Raw genomic sequence first — 27,447 nt, 5'->3', positions numbered from 1 at the left:
CCCGAAAATGAGAGCTCCTCCTGCTTCAGCAAAAACCCGATGAATTCGCTGCACATCTCTCCTCGCGAATACCGGATCCAGACTTTCCCGAAAGAGTATTCTTGATTGAATACATGATGAGATTTCTCAAGTTTGAGTCAGACTGCTCATTAAGATTTCCTGCCCGAAAGATTCCCATCGCGCTCGGCTTACACCATGAAAAGGATGAATCCATCTTTTGTGGGGCTTCTGGGAGAGGCTTCACAGCTTCGGCGAGTCGTTTAGGGATTACTCGAGTTTCTTCGCTCGGAGAGCGTCTCCAGGGCAATAGATAAGACTCCTCGACCGAGCGGTGTAGTAGCCTCAGCCAGTAGAATTCTGCGTTGCAAAGTTCTCGACAGTGGGTCATGCTAATCATTGGGATGAATCTCCGGGGCTACAGTCTCAATACTGAAAAAAAATGCTCAAGGGTGAATTTTGCACTGTCTCTGAAGCTTACAACAGTTTGACTTTCGGGCAGCGTCCCCGCGGCTCACGCTTATTTTCTGGGGCTTCGAATAGAGAATTTGATTTCTTTGAATACAGATATGGAATCGAGGACTTTGACGGTGATTCCCAAGCAGAATTCCCGTGGCAACTCCTCGCTTCCTTCAAAGTCTCCAACAATCCTCACAGGTGGAAATCAGAGGAGCTTTTTTTTGTACATCGAGTGATTTGTGAGCACAGACCTTGACAATCTAATCCATTGCAATCCTCTTACGTGGGGCAGGCTGATTGAAGCGTCTACGTCCACAGAAGCTGCTACGGCCGCAAACGGGGGGTCCGCTTTTTTCCTCAGCACGGAATATTTTCGGACCATGCATGTACGTTCGGCTTTCTGACTTTCCCCCGTAATTCGCTTGTCGTTCTCGAAACGCGGTGGAAATTCCTGTTCATCCATCGAAGAGTGTATTCTGCGGCAAAGACCTTGGTCCCTCCTAATCGAAGATCACGTCGCGGGATTAACGAGCCCAGCAAAAGCCAAGGTCCCCAGCTCGGACAATCGCGGGTTCTCTCGGAGATTCTGTCCCGAATCTAATAAGAAAGCCAGAGATTCCGGAACAAAGGTGGTGAGTTCTTGCTAGCTGGCTTCCTTCCTTCCCTCCGCCTCCGCCGAAGGACCTCCGCTCTCACGGCGTAAAAGGTTTCGCTTCGGTGGCCTTTTATCAAGGGAATCCCTTGCCTTCCGTAATCGAGGCCCCGCTGAGTGTCAATGCACGCGTTCAAGATGAGTGAGGTGTGTTGCTCCTGGCTGAGGAGGGAGGCAGATCGGGAGATCGTATTCTATCGGAACGAAGGTCACGCAGCCAAATAAGATAGCCATATAATTCGGGTCGCGAATATTGTCGGGGTATTCCTCAGGCAATTTCGAGAATTTTTTTCCGGAGACCCGATACCATGGAATCCTTTCATCAGGTCACATTACGTGGCTGAGAATAATTTCTTGCCCTTCAAGGTCCCATGAGCCGTTCCGATACGACGCTTTCCCGTTTGGACCGGGCGATGAGTAGATGAGTCGGCTCGTCCGACGAATCCGAAAAGCTGTAGCGGTGGCTTTTCAGCAGCAGCCTGCCCGTTCTGTTCCCACCTAAAGTTCTCGGCTGGCGCCGAATCGCTGAGCTAGCCAGCTGACCCTGGTGGCCAATCGGGCCCTTGGAATCCTCTGGGAGCTCTCTTTTCTCTGACAGAAACGACCTTGTCGCTTTCCCTCCAGCCGAGGCTGCCGGTGCGGGAGAGGACTTATCTCGGGGGCTTCCGAGATCAGTCGTTTTGCAAGATGATGACGATGGCTCATGGCGTTACTTTAGGGAAGTCGAGTGAAATCCCAGTTCGGGTCGAGTTCCTAGGGCTCTCATTTGAGAGTCGATGCTATTTTACGCTCCTTGCTGAATACGAGCATGAGTCGCAATCTGTTTCGCAATGTGCCAACGAAGGCGAAGATGCGGCTCCCCGACTCTTTTCGATCCTCAGAGAGAACTTGAGTGAATTAGGAGTTCGCGGTGAACCGGTAATTTCGCCTTCAAACACGCTATCATGAGCTTTAAATATCGAGGGGTAGTTGTCGTCAACAATTAGGACAAGGTCTCCTCGAGTGCCAGAATTTTCCTTATTCCACTCTGTTCGGAGAGTAACGGTCCTGAAGCTCTCTTGGATGTCAGGTTATAAGTATAGAGCTTCTTAATCCTAATAAAAGATAATTCACAAGGATCTCGGCTAGGAGCTCTTCCGAATACTTCCGCGCGCCGACTGAAAACGAGACCGCCACCTGCAGGGGACCGAACGGGGCTCAGTGAGAGGAGATCTTCGGACGACGACGCTGGGAAGGTCGTTTTTCTTCGACCGGATCAAAAGTTCTCCCCTTCGGCGAGCTAGGTCGTCTCCCAGACGAGAACATTCCAGTGAATGCACCTGCGCAGGAACATCTCTGGAACTCCATGTCGGAATTCCCCAGGAGTACCTACCACCCTCTATGCCGAGACACCTGCTCGAGAGGACAGACCCGGTGGTGTTGGAAGAAAATCGGAGCGGAGAATAATCCAGGATGGAATCCTCTCTTATTCCGCCAGATCATGCACGTCTACGTCATTCGGCAGAGGGACTCCAGAACTCCGGGTCGCTCTTCCGCGACTGCCAGCGAGGAGAGGGAGGAATTTTCCGCTCCGTGACCGGTGGCCTCCGCTGAATCGTTTGATGCAGCTATCGGTGAGAGTGTGTTGAAAGCTATTAACTGGCTGCCGACTGAATCCGATTCTGTGGTCCTTGGAACTGGGATTGTTCCTATTCTCTCGTTCGGTCCCCTTTCCGCATGGCTGAATAGCGGGGTTGGATTCGGCTCGCGAGCCTCTCCCATGGGAGTTCTCATATCAGCGCTAGCGCTTCATTAGAAACTTATGTTTTCCCGAGATACAGAGACGTTTGAAGTTTGATGAACGTGAGAGCTGGCGAGTTTCTCAAATTTCTCGAATGCCTCCGGACTGATACTACCGTATGAACGAGAGCAATCATGTCTCCGGCAATCCGCGTCGAGACTACTGCAAAATTTATTGTGTCTTCCATACATACTCTGTCTGGGAAGCGGCACGTTTCGATGCAGGGCCTCACGTGAGGATGACGTATCGTACGGACTCGTGAGATATGAGACTCATGTCCATTTAGACGCTCGTGTTATTACTGAAAACGACGACGACAACGAGGTTTCCACTTCGCTCGCCGACGTGCTGAGTGAGTCTTGAAATCGGGGGCATCTGCCCCGACAGCTATGCCATCTTGGGGGGCTTTTGTCGATTCCCAGGAGGGCCCTCCGTTCAGCGAAAATGAGAAATAAAGCGTACTCTAATCGAGATTGAAGCAACCCGCTTCTTGGATCCGCTCGAAATCAATTAGCCGTCTGATCACAATGACTGCGCTGACTCTATCGAAACAACAACCATTAGTCCGGCCCGATACGTCACGTTGCTAGGCCGAAGTTTTTCGAACTTCCGATACCACGCCGACAGCTCGAACTTTTTTGATTAAATTGACACACGCCGGGAAGGGCATTCACGCGACGAGAGAGAGGGACCACCGCCCTAGCGAAACAAACTAAACTCCGAAGCCGAGTCCGCTCCCAGAGCTGGTAGAAGTTTCTCCTGGCTCTCAGGGGACGGAGCCCGACGATTCAGACGAAATTGAAATGGACCTGAGCATTATTCTCGTTCTCATCACCTCATCATTTTTTTTGCGAATGTCGGCCTCTACTTCGAGTCCAGATCGAAGCTGATTGCGCAGACATCAATCAGCAGATATCAGTAGAGAGCGCTAAAATCTAGGTTGAAGCCTCCTGGACGTAAGGCAGATGACTTCGAGCAACCTGAGCCCGCCCACAGCGACTCGTGAGCAAGCGAGGCCGCTCCATGAGGTTTTGGATCGCACGATCGTTTCCAGCTAATCGAGAAAAGCGAACCAGTAGCTCGAAGAAGAAGCAGATCGCTACCGTTCTAAGGCTGTGATCGATGATGATTGATTGGCCATGAGATGGGGCGATGCTCCAGGCAGAGAAAGTAGAACGTATTAGCGCAAATATTTCTCCCGAGGCAAATTGACATATCATCATGGATGCTTCAGGAGTTCGCACACACGGCCGATTGCTCAACGGATACGGCGACGCAAAGCAAACACATGGAGAGGAATAGTCGGGGCCTTCCCGGTATTCAGCTGACAGTCTTTTCAATGGAGGTTTGATCTCGGCTCAGTTCAATTAGATCAATGCTGAGAGCTCACCTCGTCTCCGACGATAGACAGAGACCGACCAATGGGACTCAGATATGAATGCTCGCAAGACCCGTTGGCTAGCCCGCGCATTCTCCCGAAGCGCACTCATGCGGGCGGGGAGGCTTATATCCTCCATGGCCGAACGACTAGCAAGCTGCTGGACCCACTCAGTCGACTCCGGGCGGCCTTTCGTTAGAGCCCTGCTTTTCCGGTCAGAGCGCTGCATTTAGATTCGACCAAGGAGAAAACGCCTCCTTTCGAAGGCTCTCATCCTTCCATTTTTTCCCTCCCGTCCCTAGCCCCGTTCACTACTTCATAGACTGGATTGCTGACCGGTCTGCTCGCTGCTCAAGCGAAGGCATCCGCCCGGTCCGAGTCCGGTGAGCTCGAGAGCTTTGCCGCTTATCGATAGTTACTGTTCGACTTCCTCGGTGTATTCTTTTTTGACTTCCTTTCGGTGTATTTTTGCAGGAGAGAACTTACTTTGGCTACGGTGAGGAAATTAGCCGAGAAGTCCTTCGAAGGCGCGGAAAAGAGACGGGACGACCGCCTTACCGGGCATAAGCTCCTCAAAACCGATTCAAGAGGGGGAGGGGGACAAGGGTCTCAAATGGCGAGCTGCTCCAACCCTTCAGCATAAGGGATGAAAATCTCCGAGGAGGCATGACATCCTTGCTTTCCCTCCCCCTGGGTATGCTACTCCTCTGGCGGCTACGCCTTCGTCGGTTGTGATCCTGGGAGACTCGCATCCGGACACTCGCCACCGTTTTATTTGGTTGGTTTTCATTTTTTATTTGGTTTTTGTTTAGTTGGTTATTTAGTAATTCCCCCAAATAAAGGTCGTGACGTTACCCTTCCAGATATCCCGGTTGGACATCCCTTAATATAACTTGCGACGGTAACTGCACGCTGATTCATCGCTAGGGCAATAATTGGAGCCCAACGGAACAACAATCGGAGTCTGGAGGTATGACGACACCGTTATATCCATCAGTGCACCGTTGTATCCGTAGCTCGAGACGCCTGACGGTCGATGCTTCCATCTTCAGTAGATGGGTCACTCAAGTGAATCCTCTGTCCGCAGTCAGCTGCAATTGTCGTTCATACCTAGCAGAAAGACTCCCCTTGACGCCGCAAGAATTCAGTTCTCGTGCTCTCAGCTTACCGTGAAATGGTCGTCGAAATTTTCAAAGTTCGCAGCCTGCTCACTTCATGGCGTGTTTTCGTAACACCGGTCCGAGGAGGAAAACCCTTGCCTTCATAGGGTTTTTGAGAGCTCTCGAGGAGCATAAAAAAACGGCGAGCTCGGCCAAGCGAACGAGTATGGTGTGCCTCGTGCCGTCCCTGGTCTTTTTCCCAGAGTGAGTAGCCCCGGGGTGTTTCATGACAACACTCCAGATAATACTTGTTGCTCGAGCTCACACCGAGCAGACTTAATGGTTCTCTGGTTCCAGTTTTTGGACACCGGCGTAAGAGATGATCAAAATATGCCGAGATTCATTCGAAACCCACGCGTCGTCACTGAAATGAATCAGTCCACCGCGCGGGAAAAGGGAACTCTAATTTCCTCGGTCCGGAAAAGGTCTGGAATACCCAATATACCGACAGTCTTCCTCCGAGGAATCGGACATTTCGCAGCGGAATCATCCATTCCCCTCCCATTTCTCGAACACGATTGCGTCCTGAAAATGAGAAGAATGCACGCAAACCTCGATATTCCGTTCTCGGAACCGCGACACAGTTCCCTCATCGGCAGGGAAGCATAGGGGTGATTAGGCTTGTTCTCGGCGGATGGGAGGATCTGGCTCATGCCAAACACAACTGACAGTTTCGGTTTACGCGTTGGTCGCAATTAATACCCTGTGGTGAGTGATTGCAATAGTGTGCTGGAATGTGGTTAGAACGGTATGAAGATTGGCTACGTGCTTGAACGCCGTGGTATGCCAAATATTCCCGGGCGGAGATCGGATGCGAGTCCCGGCTCACTTGAGACCTCTGGAAACGTATCCGACATTTCTGTCTGTCGTAAAAGCACTTTGCTTCGTAGCGATCCGTTCTTACCCGAGTAGAAAACCAATCTCGCCTCCATGGGGTCTAGAGACGGCTTTGAACGGGCACATGGTCATAGAGCCCAATAATTCTAAGGAGCGGGGCTCTTCGTTTGAAGATGTCTTAGAACCTCGAAATGCGTGCGCGGAAACGATCGGTCGGGTCCAACTGGACACAGAACCTGCTCGGCGGATGCACAAGGACACCGATCGATTATTCTTTTGATGAGCAAAGACATAATTGATCCTCACTACGACGGCAAGAGAATACTCAGGAACAAGGAGAGCCCTGTACAGCAACAAGGGATATAGCTCCTAGCGCGGGTGGAATATTCAGCCAGTCTGGGAAACTCCGGAAATGATTGACTTTTTGAATGTGCAACAAGTACTGCGAGGGCTGATAGGGTAGGCGCCGATGAGTGTGGGGAGGAGCGGCTCGTTTCGAATCACTAGTCCCGACTCATTGCCGCGCCTGCGATAGCTCCGCTGCTAATCCCCCACATTTCCTGTCGGAGTCCGTCCGTCGTCATTATTGTTATTGTTCGACTGCTGCGAATAGCTTGAGTCGTCGATCGTTCCCCCAAGCTGCCATGTTTCTCGAAAGGCTCTCCCCCCAATAGGAAATGATACTCTCGCAAGAGCCATGACGGGAGTTCCCTCCACTCTCCATCTCTGAGAATGCCGGGAAATTCTCCTCGGAGCTCCTCAGCGCTTCGCATACAACACGAACACTCTTGAATCAATTGCGGAGAGTGACGGGTAAGAAGCGATCATTCAGTCCGTCTCGAGTGTCTCTACAGGATTTGGCGATGTTCCGAACGATTCAGAGGCCGCCGCCGCCGCACATATAGTCATTACTCCAAATACTGTTGAGAAAGTTTCGTACGCGGGATCGAAGTCGAGTTCGATCCTGGGGAATGCACGTGAAAGGATCGAACCTTCATTGACGTCATCTGATTATTTCGAGACGTATAGTGCAGCCCAGACCTCAATTCGGGAAGGGGGAAACACATCATGGCTGACTTGACGACTTTCCACCCACTAAGTCAGCTGGAGATTCGATTACGCGACGGTCTGCTTGAGATGACCGCCATCGCGCGGGGGCAAGACGCCGATCCCCCTTAAGGGACCGGGGGCTTTGACGGAGTCGTCAGATTCTCTGCGGCATACCTGAGGGAATTTCGCGCTCATCGCTTCAAAGTTTCATTCTATTTGCTGACAAAGAAATAACAGAAGCTCTTGACCGTTCGTCGAGTCCTGAACCGAAAGGTCAGACGAGCATCGGCGGTGCCTTTTCAACGAGCAGATGGCCAGAGGGCACTCAAGACGGATGAATGACCTGGCTGTGGGACGAAATCCACGGAGCAGCCGAGCAAGCCACCCTCACAAAAGAATGCTTCCTAGCAGGACCATATGCGGTGCTATGGCTCGGAATGGAAGTATTGTGATTGCGAGCAGGAGCATAAATACCGGCTGTTAATCGCAGTGGAAGAAAACGTGCCCCGCCTCGACTTGCCTCAGAGCCCCACAGTAAGAGGGAGGACAAAGAGGCAAGAAAAAAAACGAATAAAAAGACTTTCGCCTCGGACTCGGCTTCGTCGCCGTCCACTACTCCGACACTTCGAACTGCCGAGCCGATTGTGGTTTCCCCTCCATTCAACCGCTTTCACGGCAATTACCTAAAGTAGAGAGGTAAACTTCTGCCTAACTGGGTACGAAGTCCTCTTGATCCGAAATTGACTGCTTCAGACTGCATCAAGAGCCCGGTTCTCAATGCGAGAAACTGGAAGAGTCGTTAGAGCGGAATCCCTTATCGAGGGGAGAAGTTCTCTCTCTCAGTTCGATTGAGGCATGCCTGAGTCGGAGCAGCGGAACCGCTGGAAAAATTTCCTGTATGAAGCTTGCTCGCGACGGTTGAGCAAGTCGTCATGGAGGGACAAGCGGAGCTTTCTCCGGAAGAGTACATTTCCCCGCGAGACACACTACAAGCGATCTCCCCGAGTAAGACCAAAAGAAATGGACGAGTCAAGGAGCCCCGATCGGGATTTCCAGGGAGCCGTTCTTGCTTCTCGGGGATGCACCCGGAGAATGAGCTCGATATTCTCCTCCTTTGATGTTTCCTCGCTGTCGCACTAGTCTCCTTTGAAACGACGATTCGGAGTATCGACAGCCGATTCCAGCTCCGGCGAACTTCCAAGTCTCTGTTCCGTAGAATAGAGTTTCCGGCTCTCCGGAGTTCCCAACCTGCCTGAGTGCGAGGACTCGTTCGTAGGTGAATAAACCCGATGGATTATTGCTGGGAATAAGGAAAACAATCGGAGAAATTCATCGAGAATGGAGGAATTCGAATTTCGTGATTATTCCGAAATGACAATCATCATGAGATTTGAGTCAGACAGAATCGATCGATATCAGCCGAGACGCAGGTTCCAAAAAGCGCGTCGTATGAGCCGAAAATTACGATAGAATAAGAACGACTGCAGTTTCGACAGCGTAGGGCTACGGCAAGCATCATATGTCGGACGGGGACGACCTTTGACCTAAACTCCCCTCGTTTCCAGCAGTCTTCTCGTGGAACCATTCTGCCTCGGTCGGAAGGGCACTTACCTAGATCTTCCGCCTCTATCTTCGAGTTCGTTCCTTCCGATATTTCACCCATTACGGCACGTAGCAATCCTGTCTTCGGGGATTTGCGAGGCGATTCGAAGGTCCGCGCTATTCTCTCTCCGAGTCGATGCCTCCGATGCGAGCCTTTTTCGGCACAGTCGTGTCAAGGGAAAGGATGCGCCAAAGCTCCCCTCAGCCCTTGTTGGAAACCTTGGTCAGAGAACTCTGAAATGGTTCTGCTTTCCTCTCCGAAACATCCGTCACAGAGACTCTCTACTTCAGCAGTATAATGCCCCCTTCCTCCGGGCTTCAGACTTGTAGCGTCTTCCCTCTCCCCCTTCCACGCGGAGGCAATCTCTCAATGAGATACAGCAGAACACCGCCCGCGACAGACGGGAACATTCCTTAATTTCCCGCTCATTTGCCATGATAAGAAACTCCATATAACGCACACGAACCACTCGATCCGGATTTCTGTCGATTCTATGTATCCACGTGAACACGAGGCCATACGAAGGTCGTTTGGTTAGACGCGTGACCGTTTACAATCTGTGCATCAAATATTTTTTCAGCTTCCATGCTCCCGAGCGGCGGGTGTCTGATTTTGGTGGATGGCTTATCGAAGGGCGTGGTGCGATTAATATTTGCTCAGTATCATCTGATCAGTCTATTAACTTACTCTGGGCGTTACGACGGGCGGAGAGCGTGCGCTTGACAGCGCCTGAAAGAGCGTTGCCGACAACTTTGCTTCCGATGAATTTGCATAGGTCTCCGCGAGCTAACAACGAACAAGACACCGTGCAGCGCCGTACAGTCTCCGAGAAGCGGATTCGCGGAACCCCCGGGAAAAATCTGCTGTGCCTCTCTCAGGGAATTGAGCCAAGTGACTTTCGATATGTACTAGGCTACGCCTGAATTTTCCCGCTCCCGAGTTCGAATCTCCAGACGGATAGTTCGGCTCTCCGATCGCGGTAGAGAGTTCCGACCACAGAGAAATCGGAGTCTTTGTCTGATTGGCGTAGTCATTCTCAAGAACCCACGACGTCGATCACGAAGTCTCTGCGGAGAGAATCTCGGCGTGGAAATCTCCGGTACCTCGAGATTGCAGGGATGATCATTGATGAGGAAGGAAGTCAGAGCACACGATCGAGAGACGACTCGATTCTCCGGTTTTCCTCTCGCAGAAAACGACAGATACCTTGGGAATATACGAATACAGATGATCAGCCGAATTCTGTACGCGAGGCTTTCCGAATTCCATGATACATATCAGGGCTGATGGAGAAATTCTCGTCCTGGCATCAATTTCAAACCCCCATCTGCATAACTTGGCTGTTCTCTCCTCTTCCAGCTGGGACGTCTGTTGTCTCGTGCTGCACGCGAAATCTCGACGGGAACACCCTTGCATTGAGATCCACATTATCCGTTGTCTCCTCAGGACATGCGGAGAATGAAGCCATCCGAGCATTCCCCCGGATGCCGCAATCCCTTAAGGGTTCATATCGAGTCTTTGATCAGGAAAAAATCCTCTCTCGTATCCTCCGCGAGTCAGCTTTTCCGTAAGAAACATTGTGAATGGAAGTGTCGCTGTTTGCGATCAGAATTGAAATGATACCCACGGTAGCCACTTGACATGCGACAGCGGTCTCGATTTAGGTATACAATAAACAATAGGTCACGATAGCCAACGGGATTCCTCACCATAAGGAATGGGAAAGAGCTGACCGCCAGTAGCCGTGCTCTTGGAATGCACTCGACCACCCCTGAAGCGAAACTCCGGACGTCGGGAAGCTTCCATGACTCGGAAGTCGGAACTCGAACGAAATTCCAGCGTCGGATCGGTCCCTGGAACGGTAGCCCCGTCCGTACCTCTTTGGAAAATCCCTGCATAAGGCATCGGTCGGGAGTCCGGGGATCACGTTTGTCCAGGGACCGATGGGACGAGATTCTATTTGCTGGAAATTCACAATAATGCCGATGGATAGAAGCGGATGCGATATTACGTCAGGAGTCGCAGTCGAGTGTAATCCCTCGGATGTCTAATTTTCTGTTCGCTGTGTTCTGCCTGTTTTCTCTATTCACCATCACCATTTGCCGCAGACGGTTGCCCGAGCTCTCCATGCCCTCTCCGTCCGCAAAGTCCCGGGGGACCGCGTAGTTTCCTCGGCGTCGTCGTTGCTCTGCGGCCGGCCGCCCAAATCACCAACCGGCCTGCCGTCAGGCCCATGGAGACGGCAGTCATCCTCGAAGCTACCACGGCAGAGGATAGCCGACAGCTCACACTCTCCAGATTTTCACTTCAAGTCAGTCCCCTCGTCGTTGTTGTCGCCGTAATAATCCAGCGCTAGCGGCCGCAGCTACAGCGCAAACAGTGATGGTTCGGTGCAATGCAGCGGAAATCCTACAACTGCATGCCCCGCCAGACACGACCGAGTGCGACAAAGCAAATGTATGTATAAATAAAGGAGAGCGAAATACGGGAACGCTCAAACAATTACGTCGAGCCGTTTTTCCCTTCGTCTTCTAGCATCGCTCTGAGCGAGAGTTCGCTCCGCAGCCGTGAGGCCCCCGATTCCGCTGCGCTGTACGTTTTTTGCGTTGTTCCGCATTCGCCTTCTGCTGACTCTTTCGCTGGAATTCGCCTCCCTGCCTGCCCCCGGTCCTCTTCACATCGTTCGGGTTTGATAATCCGAGGGATGATCCCCCCCCAGCCGTACTCGACTTCGCTCGAGTTAAAACCGTATACAACAAAGCGGTCTCGACTCTCGACACGGCAACGGAATCGCTTAAGGGTCGTGCATCCGCCTTGTGCATCTAGTCACTCGTTCTCGGTCCAGAGTAGGTGTCTTGAACTTACGTGCTTCCGTATCAGAATCTATGGATAGCCCTGGGGCTTTTTGGCGGAGGTTTCCGCGTTTTATTCAGAAAGTTTTTCCGAATTCTCACAAACACTCTGTCCAGGGAGACTAGGATCTGCGCTTTACTCAAGATCATTGCTTCGATCGCAAGTTTCCTCGGAAGGGCTCAGCGACGAGAAAGTTCGTTTCTCGTAAGGTCGGAGAAGTGGATAGGGCTCATCCTCCGGAGAAAACCCTCGGCGTTACGCCTCTAAGCGTTTTGGTGAGAGGCTCAAGGATACGTTCTCTTTCGTGCTGGTCGTCTCGCTTCCACAAACAAATCGTCTTTTGACACGGAGCGACGCAGTGCTAAATCCCTGCACGAGAATATCAACACGTTTTGCGTGGGTGTGACCAGGGAGCATCTTGGAAGCTTAGTTGAGGATGAAGCTCGAGAAAGCCAGTTATAAGGATCGGGACTTTGGTTCCCTGTTCCTGTGACGCTTCTCGAAAGCGCCCCTTTCAAGTGCCCTCGAGAATCCCATCGCTGAATTGACACATATCGAATATCTAGGGAGAATCAAACCAGGTCACGGCAAGCGAATCGAATTCGACACGAAACAACGAATTCCATTTCGGAAAGAGATTGCAAGAAACCTTTCCTTCGATATACAGATTGAATGAAGTAGGTTCCATCAAACGCACCGGAGACGGACTCACGAACGATTGAGAATCAGCGGTCCTTCCAGGTTCCCCATGCATAAAAAATAGTCCATATGCTGCGGAGTACGTGCATCACCTCCGATCGTCAAGACTGAGCGGCTAAGACCTTCAATCAGTCGCAGTTTCCCATCGATGGTTCGAGATGGGGTTCCTCAGAAGGCGTGCTCATGCGTCGGGGAATCTTAGGAGGACCTTCGAAACACAGAGTTTCAGGCCCAGCATCGAGGAGAACTCGCCAAAGAGAATATGAAGCGAAGGACATTGATACGAATGCGAAGGGCGTGAGGACTTTTTGAGTCCTCTCTTCCGGACAACCGAGGATTTCAGGGATTGCGGCAGCCGGGGAGCGGAGCTCCCATCGGAGGAGAGGACTCACAGTCTGCCAGTCACACACATTGCGAAGCCTCGCAGAATACAGGCAGGACTCTGTTGCCTGATACCGACCTTCGTGTTTCTTTGCTTGGGTGTCCCGAAGCAAAATTTACAGTCCTCTAGGGGAGGGTTAACTCGATTTAGAGGGCTTTATTGGTTGCGTCGTCGCTCCGTTTCCAATCTCGACGTGGAATAAGCCCATTCCACAGCTGACCCGACTCTTTCAAAATCGTGACGCCTTTCCCTTATCATCCTCGAAAGCCGCAGATCGCGTTGAATCGCCGGCGTGAGCGCAATGACGAACGTTGAACTTCACTAATTCCTCAATCATCGTACCGCGGCTTCACGTCATTCTGATCAGCTCAAACCATTCCCGAGACGCGTCGCTCCGGACTGCGGAAGTACGAGTTCAGTCGAAGATGGGAATAACCACCCAGGAATACGGTTCTAATATTGGGATCGGAAGTACGACGAAGACGTTGGTTGCGTCTGCGGCCGGCTGCGAGCGAGGGAATCAGATAACGCCGTGTTCATCGTTCAACACACCTGTTTCTCTTCGCTGCATCTCGAAATAGCTGCTTCCCCATAGCCGTTCTGCCACCACTCCGCTCATCCCAAAAGCCATCTGACCAGCCAACAACCAGCGGCTACTCACCCTACGATAGAGCGGAGGAGAAACGGCGGTATTTAATATGTGATTAACGGTCATTGTTGACGCCGCTGCCGAGACCAAGATGCGACGGGCGGCCGCGAATCGGCGGCGGCTGATCACCGGCTCGTGCGAGCGAGAGCTATTTCAAGCCTCCTTACCTGTTTCGTGAGTTGCTGGCTATCTAACGGCGCGCTGGCTGATTTGTTGGCTGTTGCGTCGCGCTCGGTATCCCTCTTCTCGCCCGCGGTACTCAACCTCTCTAATTTCTTGTCATGTGTCCGAATCTAAGCTCTGACCTGGAACTATGCCTTTGACAATAGCTCTGACCAACACCGATTCCGTGCTCAGAGCTCACCAGCTTCATCCTCTGGTTTTTATGAACTGACCCGTCTCGATCCTCAGGATTCGAAACCCAGGGGGTGGAGACGTGGGGGAGAAGTGGGGAAGACGTGGAGAAATAAAGAACGAGCCGAAGATATGGTGGACATACATTGCTGAACGCAGTGCATTTATTTAGTGAAAGATATGATGCACATGGAAGACTTCATTGACGCGCGTCGCCTCCCGCGAACGCGCGCTCCGTTTTCTCCTTTCTATCGCCTAGTAAAGTCACTGTCTGTTGATCGACCGGCTGCCGTCAGCTTTCGTCTCCTCTTTCCCATGATAATGCTCGTCCTCAGATTCCTTGTACCGTTTCCCTCTTGGGAAAAAGGAGAGGGAGGCATTCGCGTCAGCTTCTTGAGCTCGTTCCCTCCGGTTGCGTGAGGAGATTCCATATGAGCTTCCAAATATGCAGAACATATTCGGGGGGCTTACGGGAACGGCTCAGAAGCCTGCGAGGCGGCTTTAAATATGAGGTACATCACCCTCTCGCGTGAGACTTTTTTCCATCGAACGAATTACACTATTTACACATACTTAAACCACATAACAACGAAAGCTGTGAGTGTTCGAGTGGGAGTTATTTCAATCAAGCCGCCATAGCCCTGATCGATTCACCGACCGAACGAACGAATGAACGAACGAACGAATGAACGAACGCTCGGGTGTCATGGGTTGACTGAAATGATGAATCACTCATTCTAAGAAGCCAGACAATGCGAGCTATCGATCGTCATCATCACTATCAGGAGCAGCTTTTGAAGAGCATTGACAGCGAGTTCGACTCCTGCCGCTCAACGAATGAGTTTCCCGATGACGTCGACCGAATTTCAGTTGACGGAAGCGGACGTCACCATCAACTTTTGGGTTTACTCTTCCCCTGGAGATTTGAGACTCAATTGCAATACTAAAAATAAACAATTCGCTCAGGATTCACCGTCTTCGGTCGAAACTTCCGAATCCTTCGGTTGACTCAGTTCTAGAGGGAGTTTGTCGAGCTCCACTTGTTCCAAGAAGGATCCGGGGTCGCTACTGGTCGCTTGTTTCTCCTGCAGAAAGAAAATGATATACATTAGCCTTTGCTCGAAGGGACTGGCTTCACCCAACCACTGATGGAGAACACTCTCATTTGAGAGCAATGATGCCGAGAGGATATGACAAGCCTCTCAGAGCCCAACACTTCTGGGTAATGTTTGTTGGCTGGCTGGCTGGCTGGCTGGTTGGATGGAGAACTCTACAGCGTGAGGCTTTCCGATGAAACTCGGGATGCTTCTACGATAGCTCATACATAAGGCATGTTAAAAAAAAATCTAGAGCTCGAGATCTCTCCCAGGATGCCAGCTGAGAACTACCGCCTGCATCCTGTATAAGAAAGCAGCAGCGTTCTATTAATAGTTGAGTAAATGAATGACCACTATATACATTCCCATGCACACAACATCAGCTTGCTCGGACGCAAGGACAGATGGACGGACGGACGGAGAGACCGACCGACCCACTGAACAACTGTCTGTTTGACTTGCTCTAGGTGCTCGGCGCTTTCTCTAGTAGCTGGCCGGTTCGCAGCCCGGCTAGCTAGGTGACTGCTTGCTTTTAAGTGCGGGCGAGTGTTACCATCTCACTCAGTTTAAAAACACTTTCCGTCTCGAGGACCCGAAATTCCTTCTATATTTTGCTCTCGGTGGCTACATATGTAAAGCATGAAGTCGCTTCTCGGGACACTCTTCGAACGCGCGTCCGCACGCGTCACCAGGGAGCTCCCGACTCAATTGCTCAACCGACGGTGGAGACGGCTTCCCGGAATAGGAGCCTCATCGATCCGAGGCGGGAAACCGCGATGTCCGATGCATGCGAAATCGTGCCTGTCCGGCAAACGAGTCGTTGAGAGAGCAAGCAAATACGCGAGCGGACCGGTCCGCGCTCTGAGATTGAGCCCAGCCCCCCCCCCCTTGGTGGAGTCCATTGTGGTCAAGGCATAATTGATTGAGATTGTGATTGCTCGACTTTTCGGTGTTATAAGCTGAGCACCAACTCGGATCGGCAGGTGTCAGTCATCTGTCATTGCTTCCCCCATCGCTGCAACGGCTAAGCTAAAGACACTGTCGGTTCCTCAAGCCCCGGCGCGTTCGGAATCGCCGACGTCGCATTCTGGGGAGCCAGCTCTCGACTCGCTACAAAATCCGATGCGATTGCCATTCGGAGCTGCTCTCGCCGTTGCTTCCCTGCTCACCCAAATAACATCCTTAAGCAGGGTTGACAGGAGGTAACTTCAAGGACTACGCCAAGACAACCCAGTCGCGTCGGGAGAAATCGCCCTTTTCTCTTTCTCCGCTCAATCTGCACGTCAACATGCAGTCTCTTCCAGGAGGGAAACGTCAAGAAGCACAGAACGCCGGGTGAAACTTACCAAAATGTTTTCGCTGAGACAGTTGATGCCCTGGATGTCGCTACTTTCCTCGCTCATGTCATCGTGATTCGAAGCACAGCCCGCGTTGTCTCCGTCGTCGCTCTGCAATCGATTTCCGCTTTATCATCCATCGTACATTTCGAGCTCGACATTCATCATTCTGCATGCATGCTTAATTAGTCCTTATCTAGACATTGGGTATTCTAGGGGGAATTCCCTTGGTGGTGAGATCGTCTCGACCATCGGCGCTACGCTTTGGACGTTGTTCCAAACACGGAATAAAATATCGGAGGTTAGATCCCGCTAGATTGCAGGAATTCTGAACCCTGATAAGGAAGAGATGAATAATAAAAAATGTTTTGACGAGCAGTGAAAGATGCCGTATAAGTTTGGCTATCTGCGCTCTCAAAATCAAACGCAGGGGCTCCTCAGAATGCCGCCGACGAGATTCCAATCCGAAAGTGAGCCGACTCCGAATCCGAGTTGTTCAGTCTCAAAGGACGCGAAGAAGTTCCATTAGGAGTCCGGGAATCTCTGTTCCCCCAGTTAGTTGTGCTCAGCTGACCGGGGAGAGCAACGATCCGAACGAGACCACGGTCTGGAAGCAGGTACTTTCAGCACCAAGGTGTTTTGAAAGCAAAAGGTCGTTTCCGTTGCAATCCGACGAATTACGGTAACTCCATTTGGCTTCATTAAGTACGCCTGGTGGCCTGACGCCGCGCTCATTATTAACTCGGCAGCGGTTTCCGTTCGCATAGATTCACCGAAGTCCCCCCTCTCTCTCACGCATTCCAAGTCCCTCCGAGATCGGATGAGTTCTCTTGAGATCCACCATGAGGGAGGAAACATTCACGGATTAAATACTCATTAGAGTCATGAGCCAGCTCAACACCCCGACTGCTGAGTTCGTTAAGAGGTGCGCTCGAGCGTCAAGCGATTTTTCCTCCTGAGTCCGGATTATAGATGGGCGTAAGGTATCGAACATGCAGCTAAAGTCGCCCGTCGTTTGTCTGACGCGGGAACGTTCCGCCCAGCTCGAGCTTCGTCCGGAGAATACACACAAGCCGTATCTGGCGAAGGTTCGAGACCTTCTCCTCGAAACTTCCGCCGCTTCGTACATGGCCTATTGCCACAGGGGAAAATTCAATGGGGAGGACCACGTCGATTCAACACTGACCTCGTTGACAAGGAATGAGTTATTGTTGTTGTTGTTATTGTTGAGGATACTGTTATTTATCTGAGCGAGAGTTGGGGCGTGCTGGTAAAGCACCAAGCCATGGGTCGACTCCATGTGGCAGACCAGTTGCCACCACGACGCGCACCGGTACAAGCACTGAGCGCAGACTGGTGCGGGACAATCCGGGCTGTCGCCTGAAATTCAAAGACTAGCTTATGCTCGAATCTTCGATCGGCTCGCTGCATATCGGGGCCGCCCACGTTTGAATTTCCACCGTCTTCCCTCGACTGGCTACCTTGGCCGGACCCGATGTAGCTCGGCTTGTTGTCGGCTGCTCCCTTGCCCGGATTATACTTGCAGAACAGTTTCCCTCCGGTCGCTGCTTTTCCTCCGCAAGGAATACGCTCGCGATAAGAGCGACAACGCGCACAAGCGCGTAGGAAAGTGCACGCGTGCAGCGGGCTTCCCGCAAGCGCTTTGTCAGCGGAAAGCAACTTCCGTCAACTTACCCGTTATGGAGCTTGGTTGGCATCTGCACGTAAAACGGAGGCGACACCGCTGACGTTTGTGCTCGACGAGTTTCTGCAGCGAGGGAAAAACTTCTCGACAGTTCCCGCAGATAAGGATATCGGCGTCTGCAGAGGCACGAGAACCATTATTCGAGCTAATCAGAGGTCGCATTCCTTTTCTCTCTCTCTTCGTCTTCCGTTTGAACGTACCAGGCATCGATGGCATTGAGACCGAGCTCGTCGGTTTACCGGTCGGGCTCTTGAGACCATTTTGTTTTTTCGTTCGACTTCCAGAGAAATTATTCCCGGCGCTATCTGTCCGTTGCCGTTTCACGGGGGAGCCCAAATTCTGCCGAATGGCGGCCTGCGTGACCGCTGCGACGGCAGCGTTCTGCTGGCCGACCCCTTGCAGCAGACTTGGCAGCGCGGCCGTGATAATCGGAGTCTGCGCGACCGCCGAGAAACTGAAAACAGAAGGTCGATACGGCTCGTATTCGCGGCTATCCGAATCGATGGATCGGTGCCCATCTCTGACGAGGCGTCTTCGCTCGCCTGCCTCGGACAACATTCGGAATGTATCGATTTTAATTCGCCGTCGGAAGTCGTCGGATATCGAACGTAGTTCAGCACGTGGGGACAGATGAAACAATTCATTGGATCTACGCCGAGCACAATGCATGGGAAGATGATGGAGCGGATTAGCCGCGTCCTTTTTTGCAGAGACGTTCCCACGATGAACTCGCGGAATCCTCTCGTGGATGCATTGAGCGCGATAAGAGCTGCAACAGCAAACGAAGGTCGAGAGATCAGCCCGCCCGGCCAGAACACCGATGATGTAACGACGAGTGAAGGTACGTGGCCTAATATGGGAGAGGCTTCTCTCGGAGTTTTTATGCCCGGCATCCGCCCCTAGCGAGGTAAAAACCCTCAAAGCCTAGAAAGAAGAGCCGAATACTCGCTTCTAAATTAGCGATGAATCTGGCTGGCGAACATCAAGATGCAGCAGTCGTTCGCATCAAGTTCTCGACCGCTAGCCGCATGAACTGCTCTCACGGTGAACAAGTTTTTCAGAAGAGTGGACCCTGCTGTCACCTCGAGCAGGCCATTGACTAATATTATCACTTTTAGAATGAGCCGTGCGAGTACAATCAGGGCTCGAGCGCTGTTGGTTGGAATTTTGACCCCGGCAATAAATAATTATTATCACTGAGTATGGCTGAGCATTCCAGCCCGGTAGATATTTTAGCCTCTTACATGTATGTACCCTGAACGATCAGGATAGAGAAAACAAATCAACAAACCACACATCCAGACCTAGAGTTTCGTCGGACAGGAACACCGAAAAACCAACAAGGAGCCAAATATCTAAGCCCCGGGCATAATACCCGCAGCCGAAAATCCTCCAGCCGGAGAGGTGCCCGGCTGTGAAATGGAAAGAAAAAGAGCCAGGCGCCGGCGGAGGGCTCTCGCCGCGCGGTATTGCGACACGACTTAGGTCGTTCCATACTGTCGATCGCGAGCTTTGGCAACAGCGGTCTCGTAACGAGAAAATGAGACCCCGAAGAGTCGACCGGAGCCTCCAGAACCAAAGGGCTCGATCGGCCGTCTTGCCGCCTCACGAATGTTCGGATCAAACTCCGCATGGAAATCGAGTCCTTCTGAGCATTCCTGCGAAAGAGTTCCTAGGAGCTATGTTCGGCATGGGAGTCATTTCCTGATTCTTGAAAAGGCATCTGGTGATCCGATAGGAGAGTTTAATTAGGAGGAGTAAACTTGAATCCCCGGTCCCCGGGAAACTCTTCCCGGGGGCTTCTTAGTTCAGAGGTTCGAATAAAGAGTCTCAGACGAGCCGAAGTGAGGAGGAGCTATCGCTCAGAAGAAGCGTTCGACCTCAATGTGGAGGTTTAGAACAAGAGAGGAGTGGAGGCACTCCAAAGCTCAAGGATAAGAACTTACGGGTCAGGTGCAAGGTTGAGACGCTTTCGAGTAATCACCTGATGAGGCTTCGGCTCCGAGACCATGTTCACGTCTGAAAAGAAAAACTCACAGCTGCCAAAAACTGCGACGGCATTTCGCTGCGGCGAAAATCCATTCAAATATTCTCCGTAAGAGGTTGCGTCAAAACATGTCGACTGATAGTGTGCGTAGAAAAAAAAACGCTAAGAAAACAGCTCAGGTGCTCTCAAGTGAAAATGATTGAGATCCGTACAAACGTCTCGATCGTTGTGTCAGAGAGAAACAACGTTAGCAAACGAACGTCGCTGATGGTCTCGAGAATCCAATATGTGAGTTGATGTCGATCGACGGTGTGTTAGAGTGCTGTTCGGTAGGAAATCATCGGGGGTTCGAGACGGGGTCTGATACTCACTCACGCATACGAAACGAGACACAATTCTTAAAAGACGATCCTGCGGACGATTTTTTTTACTCCGATCAAGTCTTCCAAGGGATTGTGAAAGCGACTCGTCGGGAATCGCCATCATTCTCGAAGGAGCAAGGGACCCTCTCGAGAGCTGATACGGTCAAGTTATTCACTAGATACAGTCAAGTTCTCAGGCCAATATGACATGATTGACGTCGATTCGATATCATACAGAAACTATGATCATTCGTCATCATTCTTCGATTAATCGTAGGCTCGTATGTTTTAAGTGTACAATTAGTGCAAACCGTGGTTACATATAGTATTAATAAACTGGTGAGGAAGCAATGATGTAATCTCGAGAGCGAAGTTCGTACTCTGCTGTCCGTGATCTACACTAGGACTCGAGGGAAAAGTGACTCTTCGACGACGCCGACGTAACGACGTCCCACCGAACGAGCGATAGATCTGTTGGACGATTCGTTCGTCTCGAGATCCGATTCCCGAGCAAGAGATTTCAATCCTCCGAAATGAAGTACTAATTCGACGACATGAGCGACGAAAGCGACGAAGTCGACGAGGTCGGCGGCATTCGACGGCAGGAGTTGCCGCCGCCGCCGCCTCTATCGCTAAGAAAAATGGTCGAGAGAGAAGAACGACTCTCCGCCTCAAGATTACATCAAGACAAAGCCAAGTCAAGGCATCGGCCCAAGGAAGAAGCTTATCGGCCGATACTACAAGGTCTCAAGGATTAAGGAACACAAGATGCAAGAACATTCGGAGTTCGGCATTTGGCTAAAGTGACCATATGCCAAGTCGTACGTAGGCGAGGGTGCGAGGTGCAGTGGGTTCTAGCCGGATCTACATCACTCAAGTTTTCTTACGTGAGATCGCTGAAATGGAAGACTACCTGTAGATCCTGCGCGAGGAGAGGATTACCGGTGGAGACAACTATCACTTCGAGAACATCAACGACAACACTGACGAGACGGAAATGGAAGCGGCGATGACAGCGAAAACAAAGCCAACAACGACAACAGGGAGGAAGACGTCGACTACCACGCTCTCCGATAGCTCCTCTAGCCGGAAGCGGGCGGAAGCATGCAAACCGAGTTATGGTTTTTCGGCGCTTACCCAATATTTGTCCCGCTACCGTTCGGCCGTCCTCGCCGAGTATCGCGTTCCTCGCGTCGTACGTATCGGTGTATTGAACGAACGCGTATCCTTTGTGCATGGAGATCCCTAGATTTCACACAATTTCGCTCTGAGCATTTTTATTCCTCATTCAGCCGAATTCCCGAGAGAAAACCAGAGCTCTGCTGAGCGGCTCGGACGTGATTCCGTTCGAAAAGAAAAGGGTGACGAACATTTTTCCGAAAGACGCTCAACACGCCCACGCTAATTCCAAAACGGGGAGAGGGGAAACGACGACGAAACCTCCTTCCGGGAACGGAATCCGGGGAGCCGGACGTAAAGTAAAGAGCTCCTCGTTTCCCTCGAGGTTCCAGTCGTCGTCGCATGCATGCTCCGGGGTGAGAGAGGGAGTCACCGCCCTACCCCGTTGTACTAAGGCTGCATACCGATGATTTTCCCGTATTTCTTGAAGAGACGTTCGACGTCCTCCTTCGAGACGACGTGAGTGTTGAGGTTGCCGACGAATATCCGCGAGTTGACAGCCGCAGGATCTGTTGAGTTAGTCTGGTTTCCAACGCGGGTCATCCTCGGGAGCCCGAAGAGTGGTCCGAAGAGATCCAGAATTACTGTGTTGCTGCTGCAAGGGAGAGAGAAGCCGATGAGTCCCAAGTCACGGAAGCCCCATCTCGAATTCCACGAACCGCTCCAGGGGGTCAGGAGACGTTTCTGGTTCCGCCAGCGCAGCGAATGCGGACTCGACTCGCAGAGATTAATTCCTCGATAGGCCAGTCGCCGAATCGCTCCTTCCCGGGAAGCAGGCCGGGCAATCGGATCAAGACCCGAAATTGTGCCTTTTGCGAACCTTGGGGTCGCTCATCATGAGCGGCGCGGTCACACCCTCTGCACTCATATTCTTTCTCCGTCAGATAAAATCACCAGCGTTAGACCATTTGTATGTCCATTAGGCGTCATCTGGTGCTCTGTAATTATTATCGTCGCGCCCCGAGTATACGAAAAGCTTGTTATTATTGTCGTAGACTCCGGCGCTCGGTCGTTCGGAATGCCCTGCATCTCACAGGCGAACCCTCAAGTCAGATTGCCCTCTCAAGCGAACTCATGTGTCTTTGAAGTTTCACGACCATTTATCTTGGGGGTCAGCACTTCGCCCGACGGTCGAGAACAACTCTCCGCTACATTGCTCCCACAGAGGGGACTTTTTTCGTCATAGACTTTTGAAATTATCCACTCCATTGGTTTTGAGGATCTGCGGTGAACAGCCCCAGAATGACTGACCACCAGACTTCGGTACATAGGGCGGCCAACAAAGCGAGACTCCGACACTGCTCGCTCCGAGCGAGCTCCGGGGGCTTGATCATGCGTTCTCTCTCCGGCATCTGGTCGAATGAGCTTCTGCCGGGGTAATGGCTGCTTTTAATGCTATAAACAGTACAATTACAACGACCGTGCGCGGAATGCAAGCAAGCCAGATAGAGGGGGAGCGGTCGGTGGATGGGTCGGTCGGTCGGTCGGCCGGGAAGCCGAGCAGGCTGCAAACAGCCGAAGCAGCGGCGATGCTCGCGAGCACCGAACGACCTATCGGCTCGACCAATCTCTTTTAGCCTTTCTTGTAAGCGCTAGATTGGCTTTCTCGCATCCGCTAATAGCAACGTTACTGTTCAATTCCGGTGCACGATGTCAGGAGCCCCGCTCCGGGCGCTCGAGTCATAGCTCCGCGCCTCTTGCCGCCGATTTCCCCTCGCAACAGAATCGGATCGAGCATTTCTCAGCTTGCGGTCCGTACTTTATTACGTTATTCATGGGTTTCGATCGCGCAACTCGAGAGCTCCTCCCTAGCCTCCTGTGGGGGATCATCGACAGGGACCTCGCCCAGGGTAAATCCTCCGAAATTCGCGGATTCCGAATCTCCTATGTTCTCGCGCTTTTCGATCCATCTTTTCCCAATCTCTGACCCGATTCAACCGACTGCGGATTGTACGCTCAGCCGGAGTCTACTAAACCGTCGTTCCGGCTCGCCGAGTGTTGGTCACGCTTCGATAGAACACACTACGCTATATTGAGAATCTTTGCCCATCGCCACTTTCTGAAAATTGATACAGTCTCTGCCGGTTTGCGATCAGACGACGACGACGATCTGAAGAGTGCACTACCGGATAGACGTCTGCCCGACTTCTGAGTCAGCATATCGCATGGTGGGAATTCTCATAAGGAGGAGAACATTAGTTATTTATAGTGAGCCAGGGTATATGAAGAAATGTGTTGATTAATCAAACCAATAGCATCGGTGACGGCGAACGTGGTGGAATAATAGACCTGACGAAAACCCTTGGTTCATCGTTGCTGGAATCGCTGAAAGCAAGCGCGACATTGAAGCATGTCGCCATTACGCTCTTTCCAGTCGGATGAGATTGGCTCTTGTGAAGTTCCCCAATTGCTCTCGGCTCCTGTTCAGCGCAGCTCCTGTTCCCGTCAAAACTCCGGAAAGTCAAAACTGTCGCGATTTACGCAATATCGCAAATCGCCAGATATTCCTCTCGTCGACACAGTGGCGTGCAAGTCCATGGTGCCGCCCGGGGCGACGATCGAATTTGCCGCCCCCTCCAATTCGTGCTTGCGCTCTTCAGGGGGTCAGGCTAACACTTCTGCGTTGGAAGTTTTCAAGAATCGAGTTTAAGGAGCTTCAATCGTTTCCTTGGATAGAAAATTCAGACGATGGAGGGAAAAACAAAGCACAAGTATATTATTCATGGGTTTCTTTGATGTCACATTGAAGGTTTCAAATGAGTCTTCTATCATTAGATGAGTAGCGGGCATAGTTTTCCGCAAACTCCTGAATGACATCTTCGAAATCGATCTCGTCGGTGAGCTTATGCTCAATAGATAGTATCGCAAGACTGTTGAGACGCGAGGCTCCCATGGTAGATCGCAAATGATTTTTTATCAGCTTTAATTTAGAAAAGCTCCTTTCACAGGAAGCGACGCTGATTGCTAGGGTTAGGAAGATTCGAAGCAGGACCACTATATTCGGCAACGAGCTTCCAAGCGCATACTCTGAATGAACTGTAAGAGCTCGAAAGGACCTTTTTGTCCTGATTTGAGCTTGTTCTTCGTCGTCGGCTGACGCAACAAGAGTCTGAAGCCGAACTCTTTCGAATACGAAAAGTTCCAAGTCGATGTCCTTTGAATGTTCCTCTAAAGTACAAAGGTAGTCAGCGTTCAGAAGGTTTCGCGGGATCAGGAATTCATATTTCTCGGCAATCGAGTGAATCTGATTGAACCGCGACTTGACTTCTTGAGTAATCCTGTCCATTGAGGCATACATGTCGCGTCGTATCTCTTGACTATAAGATAGCGAAGCGTCGTTCCGTCTCGTAGGTTTGCTTAATGGAATCTCTAGCTCTCCACACGTTTTCTCCGCCATCGTCAGAGCTTCCTCGACGAGCGTATCTCGGTTCTGGGTGAGGAAAAACTCGAGTGCTCTCAGTCGCAAGTCGCACTGGTGCAGATCCAGCCCCTTCGTCTGAAGATAGCATTGAGTGGAGTTGATCTCTCTCAGAACAGGATCCCACAAATTCAGGAAGACTAAGAAGTGGTGAGTCTGCAGAGCCCCAAGCAAGACAGCGGCGTCACCTCTGGTTGCAGCGTCCTCGACTTCAGTTGTGAGCTTCTCCAATACACCAATGATCCCAAGGTAGTGCTTCTTCACTGAACCAACAGCATCACCTCTCGCACTCCATCGAGTCTCGATCAGCCGCTTGAGGCTTCCTGCTACTGCGGTCAGCGCACTCCAGCGATGAGTCGACGAGGAGAAGAAACAAAACAGCTTCTCAATTACCCCGAAAAATGACACGGATCTGACTGATGCCGAAGCTGCGTGGACCCCGGCCAAGTTCAGAGAATGATTGCTGCAAGCAACAAATTCTGCTCCCGGATTTATATCTCTGATGCGCTTCTGAACGCCTGACCGATGTCCAGACATGACGGCGGCATTATCATACGCCTGGCCTCTACAGTGTTGTATATCGAGACCGTCCTTCTCAAGACTCTGCAGTATCATGGAGGTGATGCCGGCCGCGTCCTTTTTCTCTGTTTCGATAAAACCGACGAAAGACTCCGTCACTTTGACTTCCTTGCCGTCCAAGATGACGTATCGCAGAACCTGACTCGTTTGGTCCTTGTGCGACAGATCAGGTGTGCTGTCGAAGATCATAGTGAAATATTTGGCAGTCTTGACCCGCTCAATTATTTTTTGCCGAACGCGTTCACCGAGTTTTTCGATGAACTTGTTCTGCGTTCTGTTCGAGAGATAAGTAAGTTGCCTCGATTTCGACAGCTGGACCCTTACGAGGTGCTCTCGCAAAACCGGATCGTACTTGGCTACCAAATGAACAAGCTCCAAAAAGTTCCCTCGACTGGAGTCTCCTCCAAAATCGGAGTCGTACTTCTGCTGCTCAAAATGACCTCGGAATGCTTGATTCTGCTTCGCGAGGTACTTCACTATGTCCAGCAGCCTCTGCAGAACTGCCTCGAGTTTCTCCGTTTCCATCTCAATCTGTCTTCGCCTATGATCGTCTATCGTCGCATTCTTCTCGAGTCTCATGCGCATCTCGTCCCATTTCGTGACCGCATCCTGATGAATGAAGCTTATCTCGTGTTCGCGAACCTTGGGGTTCAACTTCCACCATTTGGAGAAACCGTCGATCGAATTGAAACTGGATGTTTTCCCCCGGCGAAAAGCCGGCAGCAGAAACAAAAGAGAGCCGACCTCGCAGGTGAATACAGCATCCAGTTTCTCAAGACTCTCTCGTTGTCCGAATCTCTGCGAAAGAACCATTCTCGCGAGAGATTACGACCTCGACCTTTGGTGGCCTGGCCAGGGCGCGTCGCGCTCTCGAAATCGAAATCCAGGTTCTGAAGATCAGAAGATCCACGACTAACTAGCTTCCTGCGGAGCGCAGCATCGATTCCCTCTGGCCAAGTGCCGATGTCATCGAGGAGCGAACCATCATGGCCTCGAATATCGTCGTCCTCTTCACTCGAATCGGACAGACTGTGCACAGAAGCTCCACCTCGCTGATCGATGGTATACTCCGCAAGGACATCTTCCTTGGTGAGACTTTGGCTTTGCTCAGGGATAGCTTCGACCTCTGCAATGAGATCGACTCGGTTCTCTGCAGAAGACGTCTGTGAAGACACGGCGATGCCGCTCTGATAAGTTGGGGTTTCGACTCTATCATTCGCCTCCCCGGACGTTTCAGCGGTACCTCCTTTCGGTAGAAGATACTTCAGAAAACTCCCTCTTTGTTTACTCAACGATTCCTCTATAGTCTTGCGCTTCTTCCGATAACTAGCCCCACTCTCTTTCTTACGTTTCATGTTTCCGAGAATCCGTGCAATCTAGAAAAAAAAAGAATCGAGAACACTCAGCAAGCCGAATTCGAAGAGCGACTATTCATGCGAAATCCAATGACGGATTCGATATGAATGGGGACCACACAGATCGCATGAGCGGCGTCACCTTGCTACCGGAGGAGACGTGTTCTTGGGGGCTTTTTTCGCAACGGGGAAACGGTTCTCCAGAGCAGCTGGGCGAGGAAGAGGACTGTTTCTTCCCGGGAGTAGCGCATCCGAAGGATTCTCGGAAGACCTTGTTCCATCAGGTCTTCTTTTGGAAGCTCCAGAGAAGCATGAGATGGTTCGAAAGAAAGGATATGACAGCGACGACCCGACGCGGTGTCGCCGATGATTTCTGCTGCGCATACCTACAATCACAATCGCGATTCGCGATCAAATCAAAACAATAGCACCACTTTCGATACGAGAGCCCGCGAGTGCATGAATGTCCTCGCCAGGACCACGAATCGACACCGGGAGACGCTGGGGAATGACCTTCTGAACTGGCGCCCCGACCACCATAAACAAAGCTGGAGCGAAACTCTCTAAAATAAAAT

At 51.4% G+C, this 27,447-nt stretch overlaps 1 protein-coding gene and 1 pseudogene across 1 annotated transcript; both read right to left on the bottom strand.

The window, feature by feature from the left end:
* Window positions 1-14,625: 14,625 nt before the first annotated feature.
* On the bottom strand, window positions 14,626-22,063 carry LOC100899550 (heterogeneous nuclear ribonucleoprotein C). The gene is made up of 9 exons (XM_029111063.1): window positions 21,925-22,063; window positions 21,479-21,586; window positions 21,229-21,237; window positions 19,939-20,011; window positions 18,193-18,446; window positions 17,983-18,108; window positions 17,474-17,667; window positions 16,297-16,398; window positions 14,626-14,938 (listed from the first exon to the last, which is right to left on the bottom strand). Exons 1-9 carry the CDS (start codon window positions 22,061-22,063, stop codon window positions 14,816-14,818), a joined length of 1,128 nt encoding a protein of 375 aa, XP_028966896.1. The 3' UTR covers window positions 14,626-14,815.
* Window positions 22,064-24,272: 2,209 nt separating this feature from the next.
* On the bottom strand, window positions 24,273-26,872 carry LOC100899267 (zinc finger MYM-type protein 1-like; annotated as a pseudogene).
* Window positions 26,873-27,447: the final 575 nt, after the last annotated feature.

Source organism: Galendromus occidentalis, unplaced genomic scaffold, assembly GCF_000255335.2.
Source record: "Galendromus occidentalis unplaced genomic scaffold, Mocc_1.1 scf7180000077214, whole genome shotgun sequence".
Taxonomy (NCBI): Eukaryota; Metazoa; Arthropoda; class Arachnida; order Mesostigmata; family Phytoseiidae; genus Galendromus; species Galendromus occidentalis.
Note: the sequence above shows the minus strand (reverse complement) of the source record. Positions and strands in the feature narration are given on the sequence as shown.

Excerpts from the sequence above, each read along its gene's own strand:
- LOC100899550 (XM_029111063.1), bottom strand. The coding sequence starts at position 22,063 with ATGACCCGCGTTGGAAACCAGACTAACTCAACAGATCCTGCGGCTGTC. Across the intron at positions 21,587-21,924 it reads GAAATACGGGAAAATCATCG|GGATCTCCATGCACAAAGGA; the intron begins GTATGCAGCCTT and ends TGTGAAATCTAG. Across the intron at positions 18,109-18,192 it reads CTCAATGCCATCGATGCCTG|ACGCCGATATCCTTATCTGC; the intron begins GTACGTTCAAAC and ends GTGCCTCTGCAG.